A 21,822-nucleotide genomic window follows, 5' to 3' on the forward strand; every position below is an offset into this window, starting at 1 on the left:
CCCCAGCCCTGACCCAGTGAAGGGGTTCAATCTGGAAAGCATGTGTCAAAGAAAAGAGAATAGATCTGAGGTTATCTTCCCTATTATACTATTGCACAAGTCTCAACATATCCTCTCTGCAGCCTTCAGGGAGGCTGGCAGAGGTGTACAATCCTGAGAGCTGAACTGGGAAAATTGGCCTGGTATGAAGTCTTGGAGCAGGAGGAAGAGTGGGGGACGCGGGAACCCTGGATTCAAATCCTGCCTGTGTCATCCATGAGTTTTATGGCTGTAGACTGATCTAGCATCGCCTAGAGTCTGTGACTGAGATGGCAGCTGAGGTCCTTCCATTCTATCTGGTAAAATTGGTTAGGCCAGGAATTCTCAACAGACCGCTGTTTCCCTTTCACTCCTCAACCAGTTTATCTCCTCTGGATCAGACTGCTCCTGGAGACCCGCCAAGCAGATTCATCTCATGGGGCTCAGGGGTTGCTCATCTGGGAGCAACAGGCACTGGTGAACTGCAGTCAAGAGGTGGCCTGGTTTCCTGCAGTGCAGGGGTGGCAGAGGAGGCTCACGCTCCATCTTAGGGCCCCCATCCTTTCATGCCAAGGCTGATGTAACCAGGTAGCTGCTCTAAAGCAGGCCTAGTTAGCAAGGATCAAGTTTCCTATTCAAGTTCAGAAAAAGGGGGACAGGCACCCACCTTTGTACCTCTGATGAGAAGCCGTGTGATGCAATGGCTAAATGCATGAACTCTGAACTTACATGCTTGGATTCAAACAGAGCCGATAGCTGTGTAAACTTGGTCAATTCCTTAGCCATTCTGTGATACTATCTCACTATCTACATAAAATGGGATTAGTACTAACATCTGCCTCATAAGATTATTATGATGAAGTCAGTTAATACTTATAAACCACTTAGAATAATGCCCAGCCCGTTTTCAGTGTTTGCCATACATTAATCTTTATTAGTAGTAATTTATTTGTCAATATTTCTGGCTCTTTACCTCGATCCATTCCATGATCTGCCTTGGAATGAACTGTCCATCTTCAGTTTGGTAGAAGCCAGTGAACATATGCCTATGACTTTCTGTACCTGGCAGTTCCTCCTAACCCCGATTTTTTGCTAATGTCCACGTTAGCAGTTTCCTCTTTCTGATGGCTCCTTCTTTCTATCACTTCTCCTCTATCTGTTCAGTTTGTGAAATCACTTTGTCACACGCGTTCTCAAGAGCCAAAACTTGCCTAGTCTTTGTTCTCCTACCGATTTCCCTCTCCCCACCCCACCCCAAGTCTCCAACCAGGACACTCTATCCATGGAGTCTCCCGGAACAACTTATTCCGAGCACTCCTGATGCCAAGCCGAGGCCGCGCTTGCCTCTTTGGGAAGCGGGTGTCACTAAATATTTTATTTGGAGGGCCTGACGACACCATCTCCCTGATCAGGATTCAGGAGGCGGGTGTTGGTGACAGCAGCGCAGGCACGCAATACCTTCCCGATCAGCTGCTGCAGGCGTCAGTGGCACAGCAGAGAGGAAATGACATTCAGGCATTTCCAGTCTGGCTCAGTGCAGGATTCTCTCCACCCTGCCGACCCACTCTGTTGCCTTTTTCAGGAGCTCTGGGCGCACATGCCTCTGTGCTTTCACTTCACCTCCCTTATTGCAAAAGGAGCTGGTAGGAAGAGGAATTAGAGTTGGGATATGATTTTGCCAAATTGAGTCAAAGTTCATGATAGCAGATCTCACACCTGTGGTCCCATCTGTAGCTCCGCCGTCAGCACTATCTCCACCTGTAGTAACCGTCACCACCTCCATCACCACCACCTATACGGTCATCACCAGCACTATTACCAGCACCATCCTGGCTGTGATATTTTTTATAGCAACCACGATAGAGGGTACCAATTATTATGACTGCACCTACTAGGTGGCTCACACAGCCAGGCTCCCGAGGAGCCAGATGGTGACAGAAAGAGTAAGCACGGCAACGAGGGCTGTGAAGTCCGAGGAGCGAGCAGCCGCCCTCAGAATTCGCCCACCTCCTCCCTCTCCCACGGCAGAGGGAAGGCCATCTCCACCCCACCCTCAGCTTCTTCCTATTTAATAGCACCTTTAAAGCAGCAATTTAGGACCCATGCTGGAGGAGATTATACGATTAGGCCAATCCATGACTTATTTGTAGATGAAGAAACCGAAACCTATGGAAAGGAAACGAATTGTCCAAAGTGACCCAAAACGAATCAGGGACAGGCAGCAATCAGAGCTCTGCAAAACATCTAGTGCTCCTTGTGTCGTAGGTGAAAGGGTCCTGGGAATCGGTACGGTCTGCCTTGAGGCTGCCCTGTTTGGGAAAAGAAGGTGCCTTTGATGGAGGTGTCCCCATAATGGGCAGAACTGAGCGTGGCTCTGGGCCTGGACAGGCAGGTGGTGCGCAGGCCAGACTCAAGGAGGCGTGAGATTAAGAGGCAGAGCTGGGGGAAAGAAGTGCTCTCAGAATGGCTTCCTTCTGCGCTGGGGAGAATGACTGCTTCTGATGTACTCGACGCCCAGGCAGGCCCCGGCAGTCTTCGCACACGGGAATGGCACCTGTGTTGTGACTTGGGGGCTATAATAGCCGATGCCATATCCCTCTGGGTTACGGAGGGCCTCCCAGACAGGTCAGATGGAGTCTAATCACAGGAAGCCTCTTCTTCCCAAAGAGTTAGCAGAAGGGATTAAAGTTAGATGTTAGCGGGGTGATGTCCAATCTAGAGAGGACTGCTGGGGATTATGGGCTTTTCTGACAGTGAATTTTCCCGACAGCTGTCTAGGAAGAAGTTTACCCAGAGGCAGGGGACTGGTCCCAATGACCTCAGAAGGCTCCGTGAGACATTTCTATGAATTAAAGTCTATGAGGATAAACTGTCTAAATGTGTGATGGCAGGACCCAGCTTGTCCCCTGCGGGTGGAATGACCCTGAAGGACCCCGCGTAATGTCATTTGCGCGGCTGTACATGCAAACATCCCGAGCGTCACTGTCTAACAGCGACCTCGGAGGTAGTCCAGGCACGTTGGAAGCACAAGGTGAGCGAGAGGGCGAACGCGAAGGCCCCGGGGAATGCCGGCAGCTGAAAGGCCTCAATTAGAATGAAAGGAGTTATCTGGTATTTAAATAATTATTAGATTGAAGGAATAATCATGGGTTTGAGCTGATTTTTCCCCCACTGTCACCCTGATGGCGTCTATAATATTATTATTCAAATGCCCATGATTCTCATTGAGAAGAGACCATGAGAGAGAGGAGAGAACAGGGGAGAGAGGTGGTGAGCGGGGAGGGGGGAGAGAGACTCATTTAATCTCCATGTGACAGGGCTGCAGGAGGTACGATTAGTCTTTTTCTTATTTCAGCTGTCACTCATGTACAGACACCGAAGATTGTTATTAGCGTATTTTATGCACACGATTTAAAGGGAAAAGAGGGTGGGGGTGGGGAGAGGGAGAATTTCTTACAGAAAATAACGGGACCAAAGGAACAATTTAGATGTCACTGCTATACCAGCTGCGTTTGCTTCATTAATCGCATGTCATTTTCCCCAGCCCAGACTCTGTGCTGTTATGTGAAGCTAAGTAGCTCTACCTCGCCACGGAGCGAGAGAGGAGGTAAGGTGAGGGGAGACAGAGGAGGAAGACGGGTGTCTGCCTACAGGCCCTCTTGGCATCCTTCCCCGAGAAGGTGGGTCAAACAGATGATACTGTGCCCCTCTCCCCCAGTATGTGTCAACACAACTTTTGGGTGACAATTTGTATCCAGTCACCTTCTCTCATCATGAGAAGAGAGATCCCCTGCTTGTCGTTACATGCAATTCCTTTCACAGATGGATAAACCAGATCCAATCGCTGATAACGAAGGAGTGAGAAAAGGAAATTCAGAGAGGCCCTGACGGCCCCGCTCAGAGTGAGGGAAGAGCCCACACTCTAGGTGCTGAGGCGGCGAGGGGCTGAGTGACCGACCGGGTCTGCGTGTGGCTCTCTGCTCCGGCAATAGGCCCTTGCAGCCCACACGAGCTCAGGACAGCGACGGTCTCTACCTCACAGATGGCATGGTGGGCAGATGCAGGGTGACAGGGTGAAGTGCAGGGGCCGGATGTTGGTCAGGAAGTCAGGATGGCAAGTGTAATGGGTTGATCTGTGTCCCTCGAAATTTGTATGTTGAAGTCCTAATCCCTAGCACCTCAGAATGTGACTATTTGGACGTAGGGTCTTAAGAGGTAATCAAGTTAACATGAGGTCATCAGGGTGGGACCTAATCCAAATGATCGCTGTCTTTATCAAAAACGAAAATTTGGACACAGAGACGGACAGGCACAGAGGAAAGATGAAGAGACGCAGGGAGAGGGTGGCATCTACGAGCCCAGGAAAGAGGCTGGGGGCAGAGCCTTTCCTCCTGGCCCTCAAGAGGAACCAACCCTGCCGACACCTTGACTTCTGGCCTCCAGAACCGTGAGATAATGCATTTCTGTTATTCAAGCCACCCCGTTTGTTCCAGCAGCTCTAGCAGACTAACCTGGCAGGGAAGAGTAATGGACTCTAGCATCTTGGCTCAGGGATTGTTATTTTAGAGAAAAGGGGTATGCGTTCTTGCAAGTGCAAGCACGCATGCTGGTAGCGAGGGGGCGGGTATGAGCCATCACCGGCCACGATGCTTAGAGACATCGATTTCTTAACATCACTGCGAGGACTGGAGGCAGAACACGCTTCCTCTTTCCCCAGCTAAACACCTGGGCCCAGAGGACCCACTTGGGTTGGGCTTTTCCTGCAGAGTGGTTTCCAGTCTTTTTGCCTGCTCTGCTCTGTTCTTTTGCTTCTGCCCAGAAGAGTCGGCGTGTCACTTCCTAGACCCCGAGAACCTTAGAGTATATTTTGTGACTCCCAGGGAGCCATCTCCCTTCAATCCCACCCCTGCTCCCGCTCCCGCCTGTCCTGGGAACCCCTGCCTTTTCACGCCAGGGAGGGTTTTCTGTTGCTTTTTTCCCCAGGTCTCCCAGTGGACTCTGACTGAGCCCTGGAAACTGAAGCAGCTCTCCCAGGGCCTTAGCAAAACATCCAGTGTTTGTCTTCTCCTCTCACAGGCTGTAAAAGTTTGGAGTTGTCTCCCTGAGTTATGAAGGCTCCAAAGACGCGCACTCACTTGAGGGGTTGCGGAAGGGGGTGGGGGCATGCTGGCTGGGCTGGCTTTGCAAAGTCAAAACAAGATTCATTACCCCGGGGCCAGGAACAGGGAGATACATGCCTGACCCTGCAGACCTGCCCCATATGTCATGGGCCTGTCAGAAATCTCCCAGAATTCCCTTTATTATCTAAAGGTCGCCACCCGGGCAGCACTGAGAGAGCCCATGGTATAAACTGAACTACAGGAGCAATCAATTTCAAGCAGCTGCCTTCTTCCCCACCTCCCCAGACCCCTCCCCGTTCAGGGGCTCTGCCCTCCTCAACCCACTCTGCCTTTCCATGGCCACCTCACCCCTGGGGCAGAAAGAATTTCTGCTGGCTAGTGGGGCTCTGAGGCTAGGAGCTGCAGACCCTGGGGACCAGCTTGCCCTTGGCACTATGCGGGGGTGGGCGGGTGCTCAGAAAGGTCACCCCAGTTCTCCCTTGACTCTAAACTGGACCCTGTTTAATCCACCCTAGTAGTGGGTTGCTGTTCTGGTAGGCATTACAGGATTAAAGGACAGGAAAAGGAATTCTCAGGCTCCTTCCAAAATCAAGCAAAAGAATAAAAGTGAGGATATGACTCTGCTAAGTCGAGTCCAGATTCATGTTAGGAGACCTCATACACTAAGGTCCGTGAGTAGCATAATAATAGCGACTCCCATTTGTTTCTATAACAAAATAGTAAATAAAGAGGAGCAGCTATTATTTGTATTTATCACCTGCTATATAGCTCACTATGCTAGATTCTTTGCATATGCAATGAAAATTTTCGTGATTATCTTGCAAGATGGGTATTATTATTCCCATTTCACAGATGAAAAAACAGAATCTCAGGAAGGTTGATAACTAGACTAGCATCGTTCTGCTAGGAAGAAGAACTTTCTGATGCCCACACTTACTATTCCACATTGCCTAGATATTTAGCGTAATTTTTTAACCAAATCTTCTTATCTCTGGTCTGGAAAGACTCACTAGAATGTTAAGTAATACTCGGCAAGTACTTTATTTTAAAGGTCAAAATCGGAGGCTCCCATTTTGGTAATGGAGCAGGGCTGAGGGTGGGGGGTGGCATGGATTGAGTTATGTGTGTCACAAGGTGGAATCCAGGGGTGTTTTGTGGCAAGAGGGTTGCCAGCTGGCAGTCATCTTTTAGAGAAATTCCACATGACCTTTTTGGGAAGCCTGGAGATATATCTCCTGCCTTCTTACCTTCCCTTACTGTCCGTGGCAGAGCCAGGGACTCTGAGGTAGAAATGGCAGGAGAGCAGGACACAGGGTAGAAAGTGCCCAAGGAAATGGTTAAATAAATTACAGTTACTCCACATAATGGCATATTATGCTGCCATTAACCACAGTCATGTTTTCAAAGAATAATGACACAGCTCCAATTCACAGCAGTGGGAGGAAAAAGGAGAAAAAAAGGGGGGAAAGAAAAAATTCAAACAAAACACCAGGCATTCATCTCAGCTCTCAGGCAACGGACTGGCCCCCAACCCCACTTACTTTCCTGAAAAACTGTCCTGAGTCTTTCTCCTCGTGAAGAAAAATTTTAATGGCCCCCAACAAGTCTCCAGGTGAGAGCATTTCCTATTTCTCTTGCAGACCTTCCTGTCTTTCCGTCCCCAGTGGCTCCCATGGTGGGCCACTGAAGTGCTCTAGGGACAAGGAGCACTCCCCATCACTTCTGCTTCATCATTGTCGGGGAAAGTGGCCATTATTGCCATATCGAGGTGCATTTTTTAACACTGTGCATTTCTAGAAGTCAGGGTTCCTCAAAGATCAAGAGTGGGCCTCTTTACCAGCAAGCCTGGTGTAGCCTCCCTGAAATGGTGCATGCAAGGCTGTCACCAAGACTATCAGATGAGACGGACCCTGATAAAAGCCATCAGCAGCTAAGATTCAGCCGTAGATGTCCTGCCAGGTGTGCCTGGTACTGCTTCATTTCTTGTGCCTCAGACTCCTTGTCTAACTTTGCCAGGCACGTGGCCAGAGTGTGATATCCACCGATAGAAATACCTTCTGTTGCCCAGATAGACTCAAGGCTGGACTGCTAAGCACGCAAGTTCAAGTCCTTCCCAAGTTGGCTCTTCTGACTTTCTCCAACCTCCCCCTTCTCATCTCTCCCAGAGTGACCCCACTTCCAGCAAACTCGTTCATCTGTTGAGTCTCCAGAATACCTTGCACATTTCACCTCTGTGCTCTCCTCTTCCCGGAACGCCCATCTCCACTTTCCTCTTTGCCTATAAAACCCTGTCCATCCTTCAAAGCCTCATGAAGCCTCTAGAACCTCCCCAACCGCCAATCACCTGTTTCTCTTACACAGTCAATTAGAAACTGCTGTTTTTAGCACATACTGCGTTTCAGTGTTGGCTCTCGTATGTTATGTGACTCTCTTATATTCCCATGAATTGGAGGCTCTTAGAGGGCCAAGACGATACCTCACGCCCTTCAGCATCCCATAGGGCTAGCCCAATGCCTTTCATTCAGTCTATGCTTAGTCTGAACCATGGGGAGCAGAGGAGAGGGGAGATGGGGATACTCACTGGCTTTTCTCAACACCTCGTCTGCCCTAAGATGTGGTTTGAACCACCACACTTGGCTTAATGATCTGTCATAACTGAGCTTTTGGTGGCAGTGAAGAAAGGAGTGAACCATTTGGAAGGATCCTGACTTTAAAAAGTTCATCTTGAACCCACTGGGTGAAGAGCAAATATCACTGGCTAGGTGGATGAGGTGGGGAGGAGGATGGAGAAGAATAGGAAGATATCAGCTCTGCCTTCAAAGAAGGCCCGATGCATCCAGGGCTTGCACAGGCAAAGTCTTGGCAAGACAGCTCCAAAGCCACGAATCATATAATGTCATAGATGAAATACAAAGTATATTATAACAAATGGTCAACTGACGACACGAGGTGATCCGGAGCAGAGTGGGGTGGGGAGACGGCCCAGGAAGGTTTCGGAACAGGGCTCTTCCATGAGGCAGACTCGCTGTGGCGCATGTAGCCAGGCGGTGGGCACAGAGAAAAGACTGGGATTCAGAGACAGACCTGGGCTCAAGTCTTGCTCTATCACTTCCTTGTTTTTGACCTTGAACATGTTATTTAACCTTTCGGAGCCTCAGTTTCCTCAGCTGTAAAAGGATACCTCACAGCGTTGTGGTGAGAATCAATGAGATAATGGATGTGAAAGTGTTTCTGTAAACACTACAACTCTGAATAAACACCGATTACTCTTGTTTCTGTTTTTGGAGCAACACTGTACAAGGGCATCCTCTCCTTGGCAGTGACGGCTGCCCTGTACGATGGTGACAAAGGCTGAGGGCTCTGTTTCAGCCAGGTGAGGGGTGATTCTTGTGCTGGGGAACATGATGACTCAGTGCCCAGCACCCCAGACCCTGGCCTCTCGGGAAAAACTAGGCGCAGCTGGTCTTCAGCAGCCACTCTCCACAGACCCCTCGGGCCCGTGCTGGCCAGATTACGCCCCAACTCTTCTCACAGCCTGAGGGTGAGTTAAAGGCCGTGTCTGCTGTGCTTGGTGATTCACCCTGGTTCCCTGGCAGGAAGGAAGGGAGGAAAGAGTAAAGCTGCCCCACAGGAGGAGGAGATGCTGGAACAGAGGGCTGGAGGCCCAGATCTTCTGGGCCCTGCGCATGCTGGGTCTGGCCGGCATGTCAGCGGGAATCTCCTTCCCTTATCTCCCCCTGTCTCTTCCTCTCTCCAATAAAGAGCCATAATTCCTTTTTATGAGGAAGCTTCTTAAGCAGGCTGTGTCCCCACCCTGTACCTTCCCACCTTCAGTTTCTATTATTTTTCTCTCTTTGTCTGAGACTCTGAGCTCTCGCAAGAAAGATCCCGAGCTGTCAGGCAGCCTCTCTTAAGTAACAGGCGAGCTCGCAGTCACACGTGTGAGCAGGGGAAGTGCTGTGGGCTGGATAAAAGGGGTGCGTGGGGACTGCGGGGTGGTTGGCATTCTTGGCAGAGGTCTGTCCACCTGAGGGGCTTGTCTGTGCCAAGTTGCACGTGTACTTGGCCAGGGGACTCTTAACGCCTGGAGTGGCATCAGCCCCTGGGTGAGATTGCAGGGGAAAAGAGACTTTTGAGGCCCTTGAAGCCCTATCAGTTGGGGACATCCAGGACCTGACCCCACTGCAAGGGAAAGTGAAGGGAGCAATTATCAGAGAGGCTGACAGGGAGAAGAATGTGCTGGAGGGAAAGCAGCAGGACGGTGCAGCGTGGGGGGACCTGGGGCGGAGAGATGAAAAGAACTCCCTGAGTGAGAATCCGGCCCCCATGATGAATGGGGTGTGGGAGAGGAGCCTGGAAAAGGGTAAACAGCCAGGGGGGACTCGGAAGGGAGGGCTGAGGAGAAAGAGCAAAGGAAATGCGCCTGGAATGACTGATTCAAGACCTAGCCCCTTGCACACCCCGACGGGATGGGTGCTCATGTGCTCATAGCCCTGTCAGCCCCGCCAACATGCGAGCAAGTCTCCTTTCCGCCCAGACCCATTCTGTGCCCTCTGCAAAACTTTTCTTCTGATGGCTTGTTCTGAGGTCTCAAGGGACCCCACAAATATATGAACTAGCATTTGTGCAGTGATTTTACTGTTTCTTAAGAATTTCGCGTATGTTACACCATTAATTAGTATCTTTCATACAAGCCTGTGAGGGAGAGAGTAGCGTCAGCATCACTAATTCACAGGTGTATTTGAAGTGAAATATTGTGGCGAAGGTACTAGATGTAGAAGTAGGACTTGGATGTGGGGCTCCTGGAGTTAAAGGTGTCACCCTGTTTCTCTGCTGTCTGGGGTTGTAAGGAGCACTTACTGCAGAGATCACTCTCTGCCTCCAGGTAGGCAAGACCGGCCATCCTTCAGGGATATACTGTGACACTCTTGCGGAATGGGGGTGGGGCATAAGGAGCTCAACTCAGAGCTGAGTTCAGAGGAAAAGACCTGGGGCTGAGAGATTCTGACCATCCGCTGAATGCCATTGGCTCCTGTCCAGCCCTAGCTGGTGACAAGGAGGGCCGGGGAGAGGCCGAGGACTGGAATTGGTCCCAGGGGTGGTACAGGTGGTGGCAGATGGAAACAATCCAAGAGCAGGACCTCCTAGGGACAGAGGCTGGGGTGCCAAAGTCCCTAAGTCCCCTCCCTCCCTGACCCGCTGTTACTAGCTGCCCACCACCCCTCGGAAGACTGTAACATTCCCGGGTCAGTCCAGCCAGCCCCAGAGCACAGGCGGCGCCTACCTGCCGTCCTCTCTCCCCCGCCCGTCTCTCCCAGCTCCCCTGGCCCTGCTGCTCTTCAGCTCCCAACCCTGGCAGATCACTGATTAATTCAAGGCTGTTTAATAACCCTTCTATTTCGATGAAACAAGCTGTCTTGTTTTCTTTATTTTTAACATCGACTTTCGTTTCTTTGCTAAGCATCTTACTGTCATTTAAATTTCTCTGTCTCCAACCAAGCTGATAATAGACTGGAGTGAGCAGCTGCTTCCACCCCGTTTATGACAATGATTAGAAGTTAGGGCTGCACAGAGAGCTGACCGAGTCTCGGTTCAGAGGGGTCTGCCCCTGCTTGCAGAGGGAGAGCTCATATTAACGTGATGAAGAGAATTCTGGCTTCAGGCGAAACCGGGGCTTACTCCAGCCTAGCCTTCCTTGCACCCTGCTCTGAGGGGACTCCTGGGGGTGAAGGTGTGAAGACCAGCTCTATCTACTAAGGAATTAAGGCCAGCAGCTGCAGACCTGACACTCAACTTCACTTTTCATCTTTTCCTTCATTGAATTTACTGAGCAGCAAACAGGGAGACTCAAGGTTAGAAGATTTGGAGGTGGGTGGGGATCTCGGCCACCACTTACACCCTTCTGCTCCACACAAGAATCCCTTCTTGAGACCTGGTTGACAACTTTCAACCTGTGCTTGAATTCCTCAAATGACGTGGAGCTCATTCCTTCCTTAGACAGCCCCTTCCGGGGTCGGATGGCTCTGGTTAATCTCTTTCACTTCTTTCCTGAAATATTTATATTTAAGTTGCATGACAATATTTGCATGCATTCCCTTTCTCCCTTGGCAAGTTGTAAGCTCCTCAAGAGTCAGCACAGTGACTGCCTCCCTCTCAATATCTAGCAAATATTCAATAAACATTTGTTCAGTCACATTAAATTATGTTCGACCTCCTTGCGAGTAATGTGCCTTTCTTCTACCCGGACAGGCTCCTGGTGAAGCTTCCTTTTTTTCTCACCTGCACAAGAGTTCTGCTTCTTCCTGTCCTCAGGCCAGAAATGTCTGCTTCCTTAAGAGCCAGGGCCTTATTCTTTCTCCGAGGGTCCCAGGGACAACTGGTAGGAAGTGTGGCCTAGGAAGTTGGGGCTTGAGGGGGAAGCCAATCAGGTGGCCTGGACCAGGTCGTCCGGATCCCAAATCCCCCATCCCCTCTGGATCTATCATGGCTGCCCGAGAATGCTCCCAGGTGCACGGTGCACAAAGCCTGGTTGGCCCGACATGCTAGCAGCCCCCAACCAGCAGCCCCCAGCCAGCAGTCCACAGGCAGCTGCTCGGGTCATTGTCTCACCCTCTTCAAGTAGTGAATGCTCAGTCTACGGAGACCGAAACACAAACAGTGCCCTCAGTGCCTTTCCGGGAGGGAGGGAAGGCTTGGCCTTGCCAGAGCCATTCACTGTGCAAATAGCAAGGCTTGCTGTGGATGGGGGAAAGCTGGTCGGAGCTATTTAAGAGGTGCGGGTGGGGGCTTCCTAAAGCACACTGCCCAGTGCACGGAGAGGCAGTTGGTGTGTTCCACGGCCCAGCGGACTGGCAGAGAAAGGGAGGGGTCAGTTTTGGGGGAATACTGCTTCTCTGCTCAAACCCAAGAGAGATCTCTGGGCACAAGGTCAGGGAAGAAGAGACTGAGAAGAGAAGGTGGCTAACTGGGCACATCAAAAGGGTGGACTGGCCTCGGCTGGGGCGAACAAACCTCCTCAAAATGAGAGCAGCGACCGGCCACTGTGTGACTCGAGGCAATCCACTCCCCCAGTTTGAACTTAGGTTTCACGTGATGTGGGCCTGGGGAAAAGTTACTATCAAATGCTCAGAAACATTTTCTCCTAGTACTCTATGTAGAATACCTATTTCCTTTGTAATTCAAACTGTCTTCTTAATAATATTTTAGAAAAGAAAATGAAGGCACCTTGTCACATTCGTTTTCCACAGCTGGCTCACGGACAGAGCTCTCCGATGCACAGGACTCTCTGCTCTGCACTTCCAATAAGGGACAGGGCTCTTGTCCTTCAGCTGGGAGGGCTGTGGGGGAGCTTCTTGGGCTGGGAGAAGACAGCAGGTGCTTCTGCCCAGACCTCCTGCTGTGTCGTGACCAGTGACCTGCACTGGCTGAGGATCTAATCCCTAAGGCCGTGGTCCAGCTCGGGCTCTGGCACCCGACTCCTGGAAATGTTTTTCATGCTGTATCTGCCCCATCCGGACCCATACTCCGAGCAGCTCCGTCTGCAGTGAGATGTAAGCCTATTGCAGACAGGTAGCCAGAGGCGCATGAAATCTGCCCCTTCTCCTGCCCTGGGAGGTAGACTTCCAGAAAAATGCCACCCTACCAGTTCTATGACAACAGCATTCATCTGTACTCCCAGATCTGATGGCACCAAAACCATAAGGGTAGCAAATTCAGAATTCGAATTCCAGCCCCAATGGTTCCATGCTGACCTTGCGCCACACACATGGCCCCAGTGGCAGGATCACCACTGGTTTTCCTCTCAGTTTCCAGTCTCCACTGAGTCTTCAGCCTTTATCTATTCATATTATAGCACAGAGACATTTTTAAAATAAAATCTTACTTTTCTCAGATGTTCCAAACAAATTCAGAAAGATAGAAGAAAAATGTCCCTTGCTTGGCTTTATTCCTGCTCTAGATTTTAGAATAGTTTTGCACATTTGCAAAAATGGTCATTTTTCCGAATCCCCTGACCATCTTGCTGTGCCTGGCTCCAGAAACAAAGGCAAGTGAGGGCGCCTGGGGAGCCCTGCCAAGCGCTCATCCCCCCGCACGACTGGGGAAGCCGAGGTGGGGCGTAAGGGGCAGGCCTCAGCTGTCCCAGTGTCTCCCTCCTGGGACCGGGGAGCAAATGGAGGACGAGCCCCGGTGGGCAGGCGAGAAATCTTTCAGGAAGGAGGAAGGGCTTAAGTGTGAAGGAAGGCCCTTTGTTCCTGTGCTGTCGGGTCCCCACCCTGACACCAGACTCATCCTGACCATCTGTTCTGACCCTCTCGGTTGGACCCAGACCTCTTGCACCAGCGTGAGGCCACTCACAGTGGGGCGGCGGGCTCAAATTTTCTTAATTTCCGGATAAACCCTGGAGTTTTCGCCTAGCAGAAACCCTAGTAGTGTGGGTTTTAATTCAACAGAGAGTCGAGGGACCTGTCGGGATGGTTTGGGCAGCTGGGGTGAAGGTAGGGGGCCAGTCTTGTCAGGGGACTGTGAAATCCTGACGGTACCTCTCCTAGAAAACATCACCACCCGCCAAAGTGGACCAGGGGACCACTGGAGGACCACCGGGGGCCACCAGAGCGCTGTTTGCTGACTCAAAAGAGGCCTTTCCTGTGTGAGGACTGGGAAGGAGTGTGGTGTTCCTGTCTGGCTTTGGCCTGGGCTCCCACCGAGAACCCCCATATTCAGAAAACATGCTCTGCCCCCTCCCCACCCCCAGGTAACTTTGTTATTCAGGAGAAGGAACGGGAAAGAACGGGAAGCTGGGGGAGCAGCCAGGGGAGGTGGGAGGTCAGAGGCCAACGTAATATTTACCCAGCCCAGCGAGGCCTTTCGCTTTCACGAAGCAGGAAAGCACTTCAAAGCAGCAACATCCCCTCCGGCCACTGTCTGCCCTGTCTGTCCTCCTGCTTTTGTGGGCAGGCGGGTTGTTTCACCTATCTCTTCCTCTTTTCCTGAACCTTCCAGCCTCTCTCCCTTAAAGGGAGTTGCCCTCTGCCCTGCCTCCTGCTCAGAGAGGGTCAAGGACTTGCCCGTAGCTGCAGAGCAGTTACAACCCTCCCTGACAGTCTGAGCCTGGCCCGATTTCTCTCGTTTACTCAGAGAGTGAGTCATCTACCCTATGGGTGTGGGGAGACCTGCGGTTACAGCTCTTCATCCGGAGCCCCCATTCCAACACCAGGGTAGGAAGCAGAAAGTGAGGGTAGGAAAAGGGTCTAGAGACTGGGGGGTACTGGTTCCTTACATGGGAGGGGGGCGTCATACACTCCTCTTCGGATATAGAGAGGTAGGTAGACAGCTATCTCCACATGTCTTGAAAGCAAACTTTCAAGGGTTTCAAAGGCCTCTTGAATCCCAAGCATGACCCCTAGTTCAGTCCGTCCACTACAGGGTCTCCTGACACCAGACTTGATTTGAACACTTCAAGGTATAAGAAGAGCACCACCTTCCATTGCAGTATCAGAAACCGTTTTTAAATGGAGTCTAAGTCTGCCTCCTCCTAACCTCCCTCCATTAATCCTTCTCTGCCTCCTTTCTGCACAGACAGTGGTTCCTAGGCCAGGTAGCGAACATATGGCAGAGCTCAGCCAAGGGGTAGTGGTAAAATCTGATTTTTTTCCCCTCAGGTCTGATCCATTTAATGAGTTCATTCCCGATAAGAGAGGGTGAGTTAACAGCAGGATTCTGGACAGTGAAATGTGAATACAGATGAGTAATAACATTTCCTGATGAACCGCACCGGCCAGCTCCAGGGGACCGGAAAGGGATGCAATTTACATAGAATACTATGTGAAACCCCTCAGGAGTGAGGGACTGGAGATCTTGCTCTAAGATGTTGACTAATAGAAAACAACCCCAAGTGTTGTCAGTTTAAAATCTAAGGAAGAGAATGAGGGGGGAAATGCTTAGGGGCAGCTCTTAGAGGCTGAGGAATGAGAGAGGTTAGACAGCCATTCTCTACCGGAAACTGTGAGGTGCGGGCACCTGAGTCTCTCTCCTGGCCTCTCCTTATCAGCACTCAAAGTTTTGGCTCATCCCCAAGGCGCTTTCCATGGACTGGAGTAAAAGCTTCCAGGAGCTTCTGCGCCTTCACTTCCTGACTCCCCAGGGCACTGTTAACCCCATTCTGCCTTACCCCAAAGTTCTTTGGGGGTACTTGGCTTATGCACTTCTCCCTCCCCAGAGGATACTGTAAAGCTTTTGAAGGTGGGATCTATTACTTTTTCGCATTTGAAAGTAAGAGAGCTACTCCATTCCTAGCACTACATAAGTGACCGGCGTCTATTTGTTTAAACTGAAAAGGATTCCAATTCCTGTTTTCAGTGTCTTCCTATTTGGTTCATTGCAAGGGCAGGAGTGTGGGGTAACAATTCAAACGTGCAGATTACAGTTGGAGGCGTGATCTACTTCCGCCCTCACTCTTCCAGCCCTCCATCCCCAGACAAGAAACTAAGGTAGGAAGGGAGGCTGTTTAGATACAAAAGGAGAGAGCTTAGGCGTTTAATTCCCTAGACAGCATAGGGAAGCACAGGAGGTACCTCTGTCAGAAGCCTCTGTCCCCTTCCCAGAGCTTCCGAGAGAATGGAGCATCCTGGGGGGAGGCAGAGGAGAAGGAGAGGGGAAGGAGAGGGGAAGGAGGGGGGTTCATTCATGGCTCTTCATTCCGAGCCCCAGGACTCTCCTCCACTCTTCCTTTTCAAAGACAAGTTGAACTTTCCAAGGGCAACTCGACTGCCTTTGACTTCTCCTACCACAAGTAATTGTAGCCAAGGAGAAGCAGGGTCAGACTCGCATAGCACGATAGGATACGTTTATCTTGTCCTTCTTTTTTCTTTTCTCTCTCCTCCCTTCCCCGCCCCTTTGACCCCAGGTAAATTTGAGCCAAAGGGAAGTCAAGATTAAATATCAGGGGTTGGTATCAGATCTGAAGAGATGCTAGTTTCTGGCCCTCTGCCCGTCCCAAAACTTCAATACTTTTCCATGCCCCTCCTAGACGGTTATTATCTCCTCATGAAAAAACCCTCTGGACTCAGCTCTCTCTCCATATTGTCCTCTGCTGAAATGAAAAGGGAATTATAATTCAGAGAAAGGCTCCCACAGAGAAAACGAAGACGAAGATGAAATCAGATATACAACGTTGACATGCGTTCAGTTCCTGAAAAGGCTTTTTTAAAAAGCGTCCTCAGGAACAGTTTTGCAATCACCTGAGAGTGTTTCGAAAAGTCCGCACTTAGGGAGCTGGAAGGAGGGAAGGCGTGTGGAGGCGCTTTGGGGATGGGCCCAAACTTCTGTTGCTGATAAAGAAAGGCAAGAGCCTGTGGCGGGCCAGCCGGCAGACTGGACTGTCTGCTAACTTGAGAAGGCATCCCACCTCCCAGCCGCCCGCCCCAGAGGCATCCTGACCCGCAGGACTTTCCCTGAGCGGCTAACCACGCCGGGCACCTCCGCCTAATGCTGCGGGCGCCTTTCCCACTCCCCGGCAACCAGACAGGGCCCAGTGGTCCCACTGGCAATAGGATCCTACCAGTTGTGGTCTCTGGGTAGTGACAGCTGGGAGTTTCTAATATATCTCATCTATTTTTTCCTTCTCTTAAAAAAAAAAAGCAAAACAAAAGGCACAAAAGCCACTGTTTAGGGAGAAGCCTGGTTTTCAAGAGCCCCCTCTAGTGGAGATAACCTGGTAATTCAGCCAACCAGCTCGGCTCTAGGGAGGGAAAACTGAGAAGCCCCCTGATGCCTGGAAGGGTCTTCCCCATTTGCCTTTCTGTTAGCTCTCGGCTCTTTCTGTCTTATGCACACTGTCAGTCTCTTTCTTTATCTTCCTTTTCTGTCACCCTGCCTCTCTCCGTTTATCTATGACTGTTTCTACATTGTGACTTGAGTCTTTCCATGTGCACACAGGCTCCTGCATCTTGATCTGCATCTTTGGTCCATCTGCTGTTTTTTTCTGCAGTTCAGGACACCAGGTCTGATGAGCTGGAAATGCTTCTGGAAAGGCCTTGGCTAGAATGGTCTAATCTCAGAGATCCAAAACAAGGACCCACAGGCCAGATCCACAGTGAGAAATGCTAGGGAAATTGAGCGTTCCTCGAGGAGCATGGAACTTTGGCAAAAACTCTCTTCCGTACTCCCACCCCCCTCTTCCAAGCAAACGTCGTGGGCTGGTACATATGGCCGAAGTGGTCTAGAACCCGAGCTTGGAGCTCCTGCTTTGGAGTCCAGTGTGAAACCAGCTCCCTCTCCTCAATCAATTCTCCCCACAGTCCTGCCTGCTTCCTGGCCTCTGACACGCATCCTGCCATGCAAACAACTGGCACCACCAGGGTGAAGGGACAGCTGGCAGGGGGTGGGAAGAGGGTGCTGGTGCCAGGAAAGTGGGAGAGAAAAGGGTGAGTGGGGGCCAGGCCTGAGCCTGGGGCTGAAGCAGGGGAGGAGAGATAGAGCAAATATTCTGCTGGGTGAGACGGGGACACGGGGACACGGGGGACGCCTGCCGGTCCTCTGGGCTTCTGAGATCTAGCCTTTCACTCTAGTGGGAGATGTGGCCAGGGCAGGGTGGGGGTTAATGGTTAACCAACTGTGAGAGCAGGGGACTTCTGCACTGCTCAGGCCTAAGCCTTTCCTTTCAGCTCTCAACCTCCCTTCCTCTCCTCTCTTTACATTCTTACCCAGTAGGGATCCTGTTCCCCAACAAAGAACTTTCTCGCCTCTCTTTCTGCCCTCAATTCCAGATGGAACAGTGTGGAGCTAGATAAAGAAGTTCCATATGCCCCATGCCAGGGAATGTCCCCCCGCCAGTGCCTGAGGGCTAAGCCCAGCAGAAAGTGGGGCGGGGGATCCTGTTCTGAACTTCCATCCCTCTGGGCCCTTGGGACCAGCTGTTTGACCCCAGAAAGAACTGCCTTTCTCTCTGTCTCCACAGGGCTCACCTTTAGAAATGACCAAAAAAGAAGTGGACACACACCCACCCTCATTTACTCTAATCGGGCATGAAATCTTTGTAACTAAGTGAAAAAACTGTTTCCCATAAGGGAATCGGTTCCATTCATCATTGCTTGAACGGAGCATATGTGCAGGGGAGAAACAGAATATTCCCATATAATGAATTGATTACAGACTGCCCCTGAGCAAGGGTGGAAGTGATGGGGAGGGGGCCGTGCACATGAACTGTAAAACTACGGCACCTCGAAGCCTGTTTCTGCCAGTCTCCCTGTGGACAGTCCTGAATTATTTGTAGTTAACAGACTGTAACACAATGCTCCAGTCTCTTTATGATCAGAATGGGGGTGGGGTGGGGGGCTTGGCTTGGCACTCTCAGCCCCTCCGTTTGCTATGATGGACAGAAGTATATTGAGCCCCAGTCTGTGTGTGTGGAGACAGCTGTGTGGCAACGCAGCGAGACAGCTGGGGATGGAGGGGGGGGTGGGGAGAGTTGCTTCTGGAGACAGGAATCGCCTCCCCCAACACAAAACTCCATATCTTGGGGAGGCAGCAATAGAAAAGGAGGCAGGAGAGAGACTATAAAACTCCAAACAGTGACAACTCCAGCACCATAAATATTTCATAGGACCTGAACTGGCGAGTTTAGGCTGCTGCCAGCTGCTGCCCTGTATACTTAACTGTGTCACTGGCTTCTCCTCCCACTCCTGTGTGTTTTCTTGTAACATGCCCATGAAATAAAGATTAACGGAATCAGAAGAGTGTGTGAATAGGAAAGGGACCTAAGAGAGAAGTAGCTGTTCTTTGAGGGTTTTCTTTTTAACCTCATTTTAAGTGCAGACTCCAGTAAAACAGGATGGTGAACTTTTACGTTTCCCACACCTGCAGCTTTTGATTGTCGAGAGGGTATATATTCCCTGGAGCTTTGGGGACAGGGGCAGGTATTCAGGCCAGCTCTGAAAGGGAACCACCAACCTTGTAATGACATGGTTCCTTTCAGGCGATAGACATGCAACACCACCTTTTACTCTTCGATTACTCTTGCACTGAAGTGCCAAACAACTCTCCTGCCCTGCTCTGGGCTGTAAGGGACCCTGGTCTTTATGTCCTGTCAAGGGAAAGGGCCAGGTGGAATTCCCTCGTCAGACTTGGGGTCCCTGGGCGAAGGACACCTTCCGGGACTTTACCGTGTCGGATCTTGCTGCTTCTCAGCACCATCTCCACTGCACATTGCTTCAAATGTCATTTCCACTTAACTGCTTTGTAAGCCAATTTGCCCCATCCTAATGCAATTTGCTGAGGACAGGGAGGGAGCTGAGAGGGCAGTCTGCCCTGCCCTCCCTTTACCAGCAGGACCCTGAAGAGGGTCGACGGGGTGACAGAGGGGAAAGGCTCTTTTCGGTAATGCTGGCAGTGAGGGCGAGTTCCAGGATGAGGAAGGGTTGGGGTGAAAGGCGAAGCCGTGAGGTGGAAGAAGGGAAAAGAAAAACAACCTCGCTGGGGTATCCTGACAGATGCTCTCAGTTTCCTCAGTTCCCTCCATCCCCCTCCTCCCCACACACATTACCCAGGTCAAGGAGGAGAGATCACAGGTAATTAGTTCGAAGGTAAGGGAGAAGTCAGAACAGAGGGCTGCTAGCAACTCCAGGAGCTCTCTGGAGTGAGTGCACAAAACTTGGGCATTTCAGTTAGGAATAGCTGAATTGCTCCCGCCTGAGCTATCTCAGCCCCAGGCTCTGCCGCTCTGTGGAAGGCCCCAGAACACACAGCCTGCCCAGAGGGAAGAGTGAAGTTTCCAGGTCTGAGAAAGAAGCCCAGTGAGACAGGAGCTCCTCTTGCACCGAGAGGGGAGAGGTGAACCTGACTCCACTCCCACAACATGCAGCCCAGCCCGGATGCTCATAAACATCGTCCACCCGCTCCAGAACAGAAGAGAATGAATAGGTCCCCAAATTTCTGTGGGTTCCTGCAAACTGCTGTCTCCCCAGCCTCTGCCTCAAGCTCTAGCTGGCAGCTGGACTCCCTCAGATTGATCTTGTCTTGTGTCCCTTGCCTACCCACTGCTGGTATGTCACTGCTACCCCAGGATCTTAGATCCCTACAGGAGACCTGGCCATATTTCCAATGCCCACTTCAGGGGGCTTTCATTTCTAGACCTTTAACTGACCTAGAACCCCAAGTCTTTTACACCCCCCACCCTGCCCCATCTCTATTTCTCCGGACCTGAGTTTGAGTAGGTCGCTCCTCCTAGGGCAACAGTCATGCCAAACAGGTGGACATTTCGTCTGGAATGGCAGTTTCTGGTGACTTTCTCTTTGGCCATCCAGCTCATGATGAACATTTATAGACTACCTGTGGGATGGATCGAAAGGGCTAGAATTTTCTAAAATCTCTACACCACTTGTGGGGTGGGGCGCGAAAGCACCCACGGAGGAAGTATTCTAGAATGGTTCATAAGGAGTCTCCTGGATCCCAGGCAAGCTGCCTCAGCCCCCAACCCTCTTGTGTGGCTCAAACCCGGGGAGGGTGCTGACGGGTGTGCACCACGAGGGCGCATGGAGGGGCACGGAGCACTTCTCCCTGTTCAGCGCCCGTGGATTCCTCTCCCATTCCCGAGTCCCCTAATCCGAAGGAACAGCCAGCGGCCGCCAGGGACTCCGGCACAGGAGTGAACGCCCCCAAATCGAGCGCTGGCCTCAGTGGCCTTGGCCTCTCTTGCTCGTGCCACCAAGGCCCGCGCTGGGCTCCAGCTCTCGGGACAGCCCCGCCGCCCCAGGGCTCCCCAAAGCCGCAGAGCGCCTGCAGGTGCGCGCCGCCGAGCGCCGCCGCTTCCAACAGCCGCTGACTGGGAAGCGGGCGGCGGGCGGGGAAGCCCTGGCGGGCAGCGGCTCCGGGTCCGGCAGCGAAAGTGGCCGAGCCCGAGCGGGGACTCGCGGCCGCAGCCGAGCCCGGGAGCCGGGGGCCGGGGACCCGGGGAGGCGGGCGCGGAAGGGGCCGCCGCGGGGAGTGCGCGCATCTGGGGAGGAGGGACCGAGGGCGCCGGCGACTCGAGCGCCGCTTACCCAGCTGGGCGACGTCCGTCTGTCCTTGCGTCCCCAGTCTGTCCGCCTCCGCCGCCGGCCGCCGCGGGCGGCGCGCTGCCCCGCTCGTGGCCCGCAGCTCGCAGTCACGGGGACGACCACATCCACATGGAGTCCAAATTCATGAAAATCCGCGTCAAAGCCACCAGCCACTTATCTGTATTCCTGAAGTGGCCCCTCAGTCTCCGGTCCGCGCGCCCCTCCGTCCCCCGTCGCCCCGCAGCAGCCCCGCCGGGCGCTGTCGCCGGCTCGCGGGGGGATCCGGGCGGCACCGAGGGGTGAGTGGGGGTGTCCGGCGGCGTCTCTCCGGGGAAAGCGGCAGAGCCCCGGCTGTCTTCAGATTTTTCCAGCGCGACTTTCCGGGCTCCTCTGACATCAGCAATCCCGGCGTTTCCTTCCCTTCTCGCTCCGGGTTTGCTCACAGTCCCATTTCCTCCGGGAACCGGCTTTCTCGGTCTGCGGGGAGGTCTGCGCGTTCGCTCTCCGCGGCTCGCGGGGGCTCCCTCCGGATCGCTCGCCCTCCCGGCCGGAGGATTCCCAGCAACTGCGCCCAGCCGCCCTCCCGCTCCAGGCTGGCGCGGACGCCGCTCCGCCAGGCAGCTCCGGCTCCCGCGGTGGCGGCGGCGAAGCCC

General features: G+C 52.2%; 1 protein-coding gene across 1 annotated transcript in view; it reads right to left on the minus strand.

Annotated features, from left to right (window-relative positions):
• PLXNA2 (plexin A2) overlaps positions 1-20,566 on the minus strand; it is a 198,460-nt gene extending 177,894 nt beyond the window's left edge. The window contains exon 1 of the mRNA XM_015586276.2: positions 20,334-20,566. Coding sequence (XP_015441762.2) covers positions 20,334-20,451 — 118 coding nt within the window. The 5' untranslated portion in view covers positions 20,452-20,566. The remainder of the gene's footprint in view (positions 1-20,333) is intronic.
• Between the last annotated feature and the right edge of the window lie 1,256 nt (positions 20,567-21,822).

This window comes from Pteropus alecto, unplaced genomic scaffold (genome assembly GCF_000325575.1).
Source record: "Pteropus alecto unplaced genomic scaffold, ASM32557v1 scaffold101, whole genome shotgun sequence".
In the NCBI taxonomy this organism is placed as follows: Eukaryota; Metazoa; Chordata; class Mammalia; order Chiroptera; family Pteropodidae; genus Pteropus; species Pteropus alecto.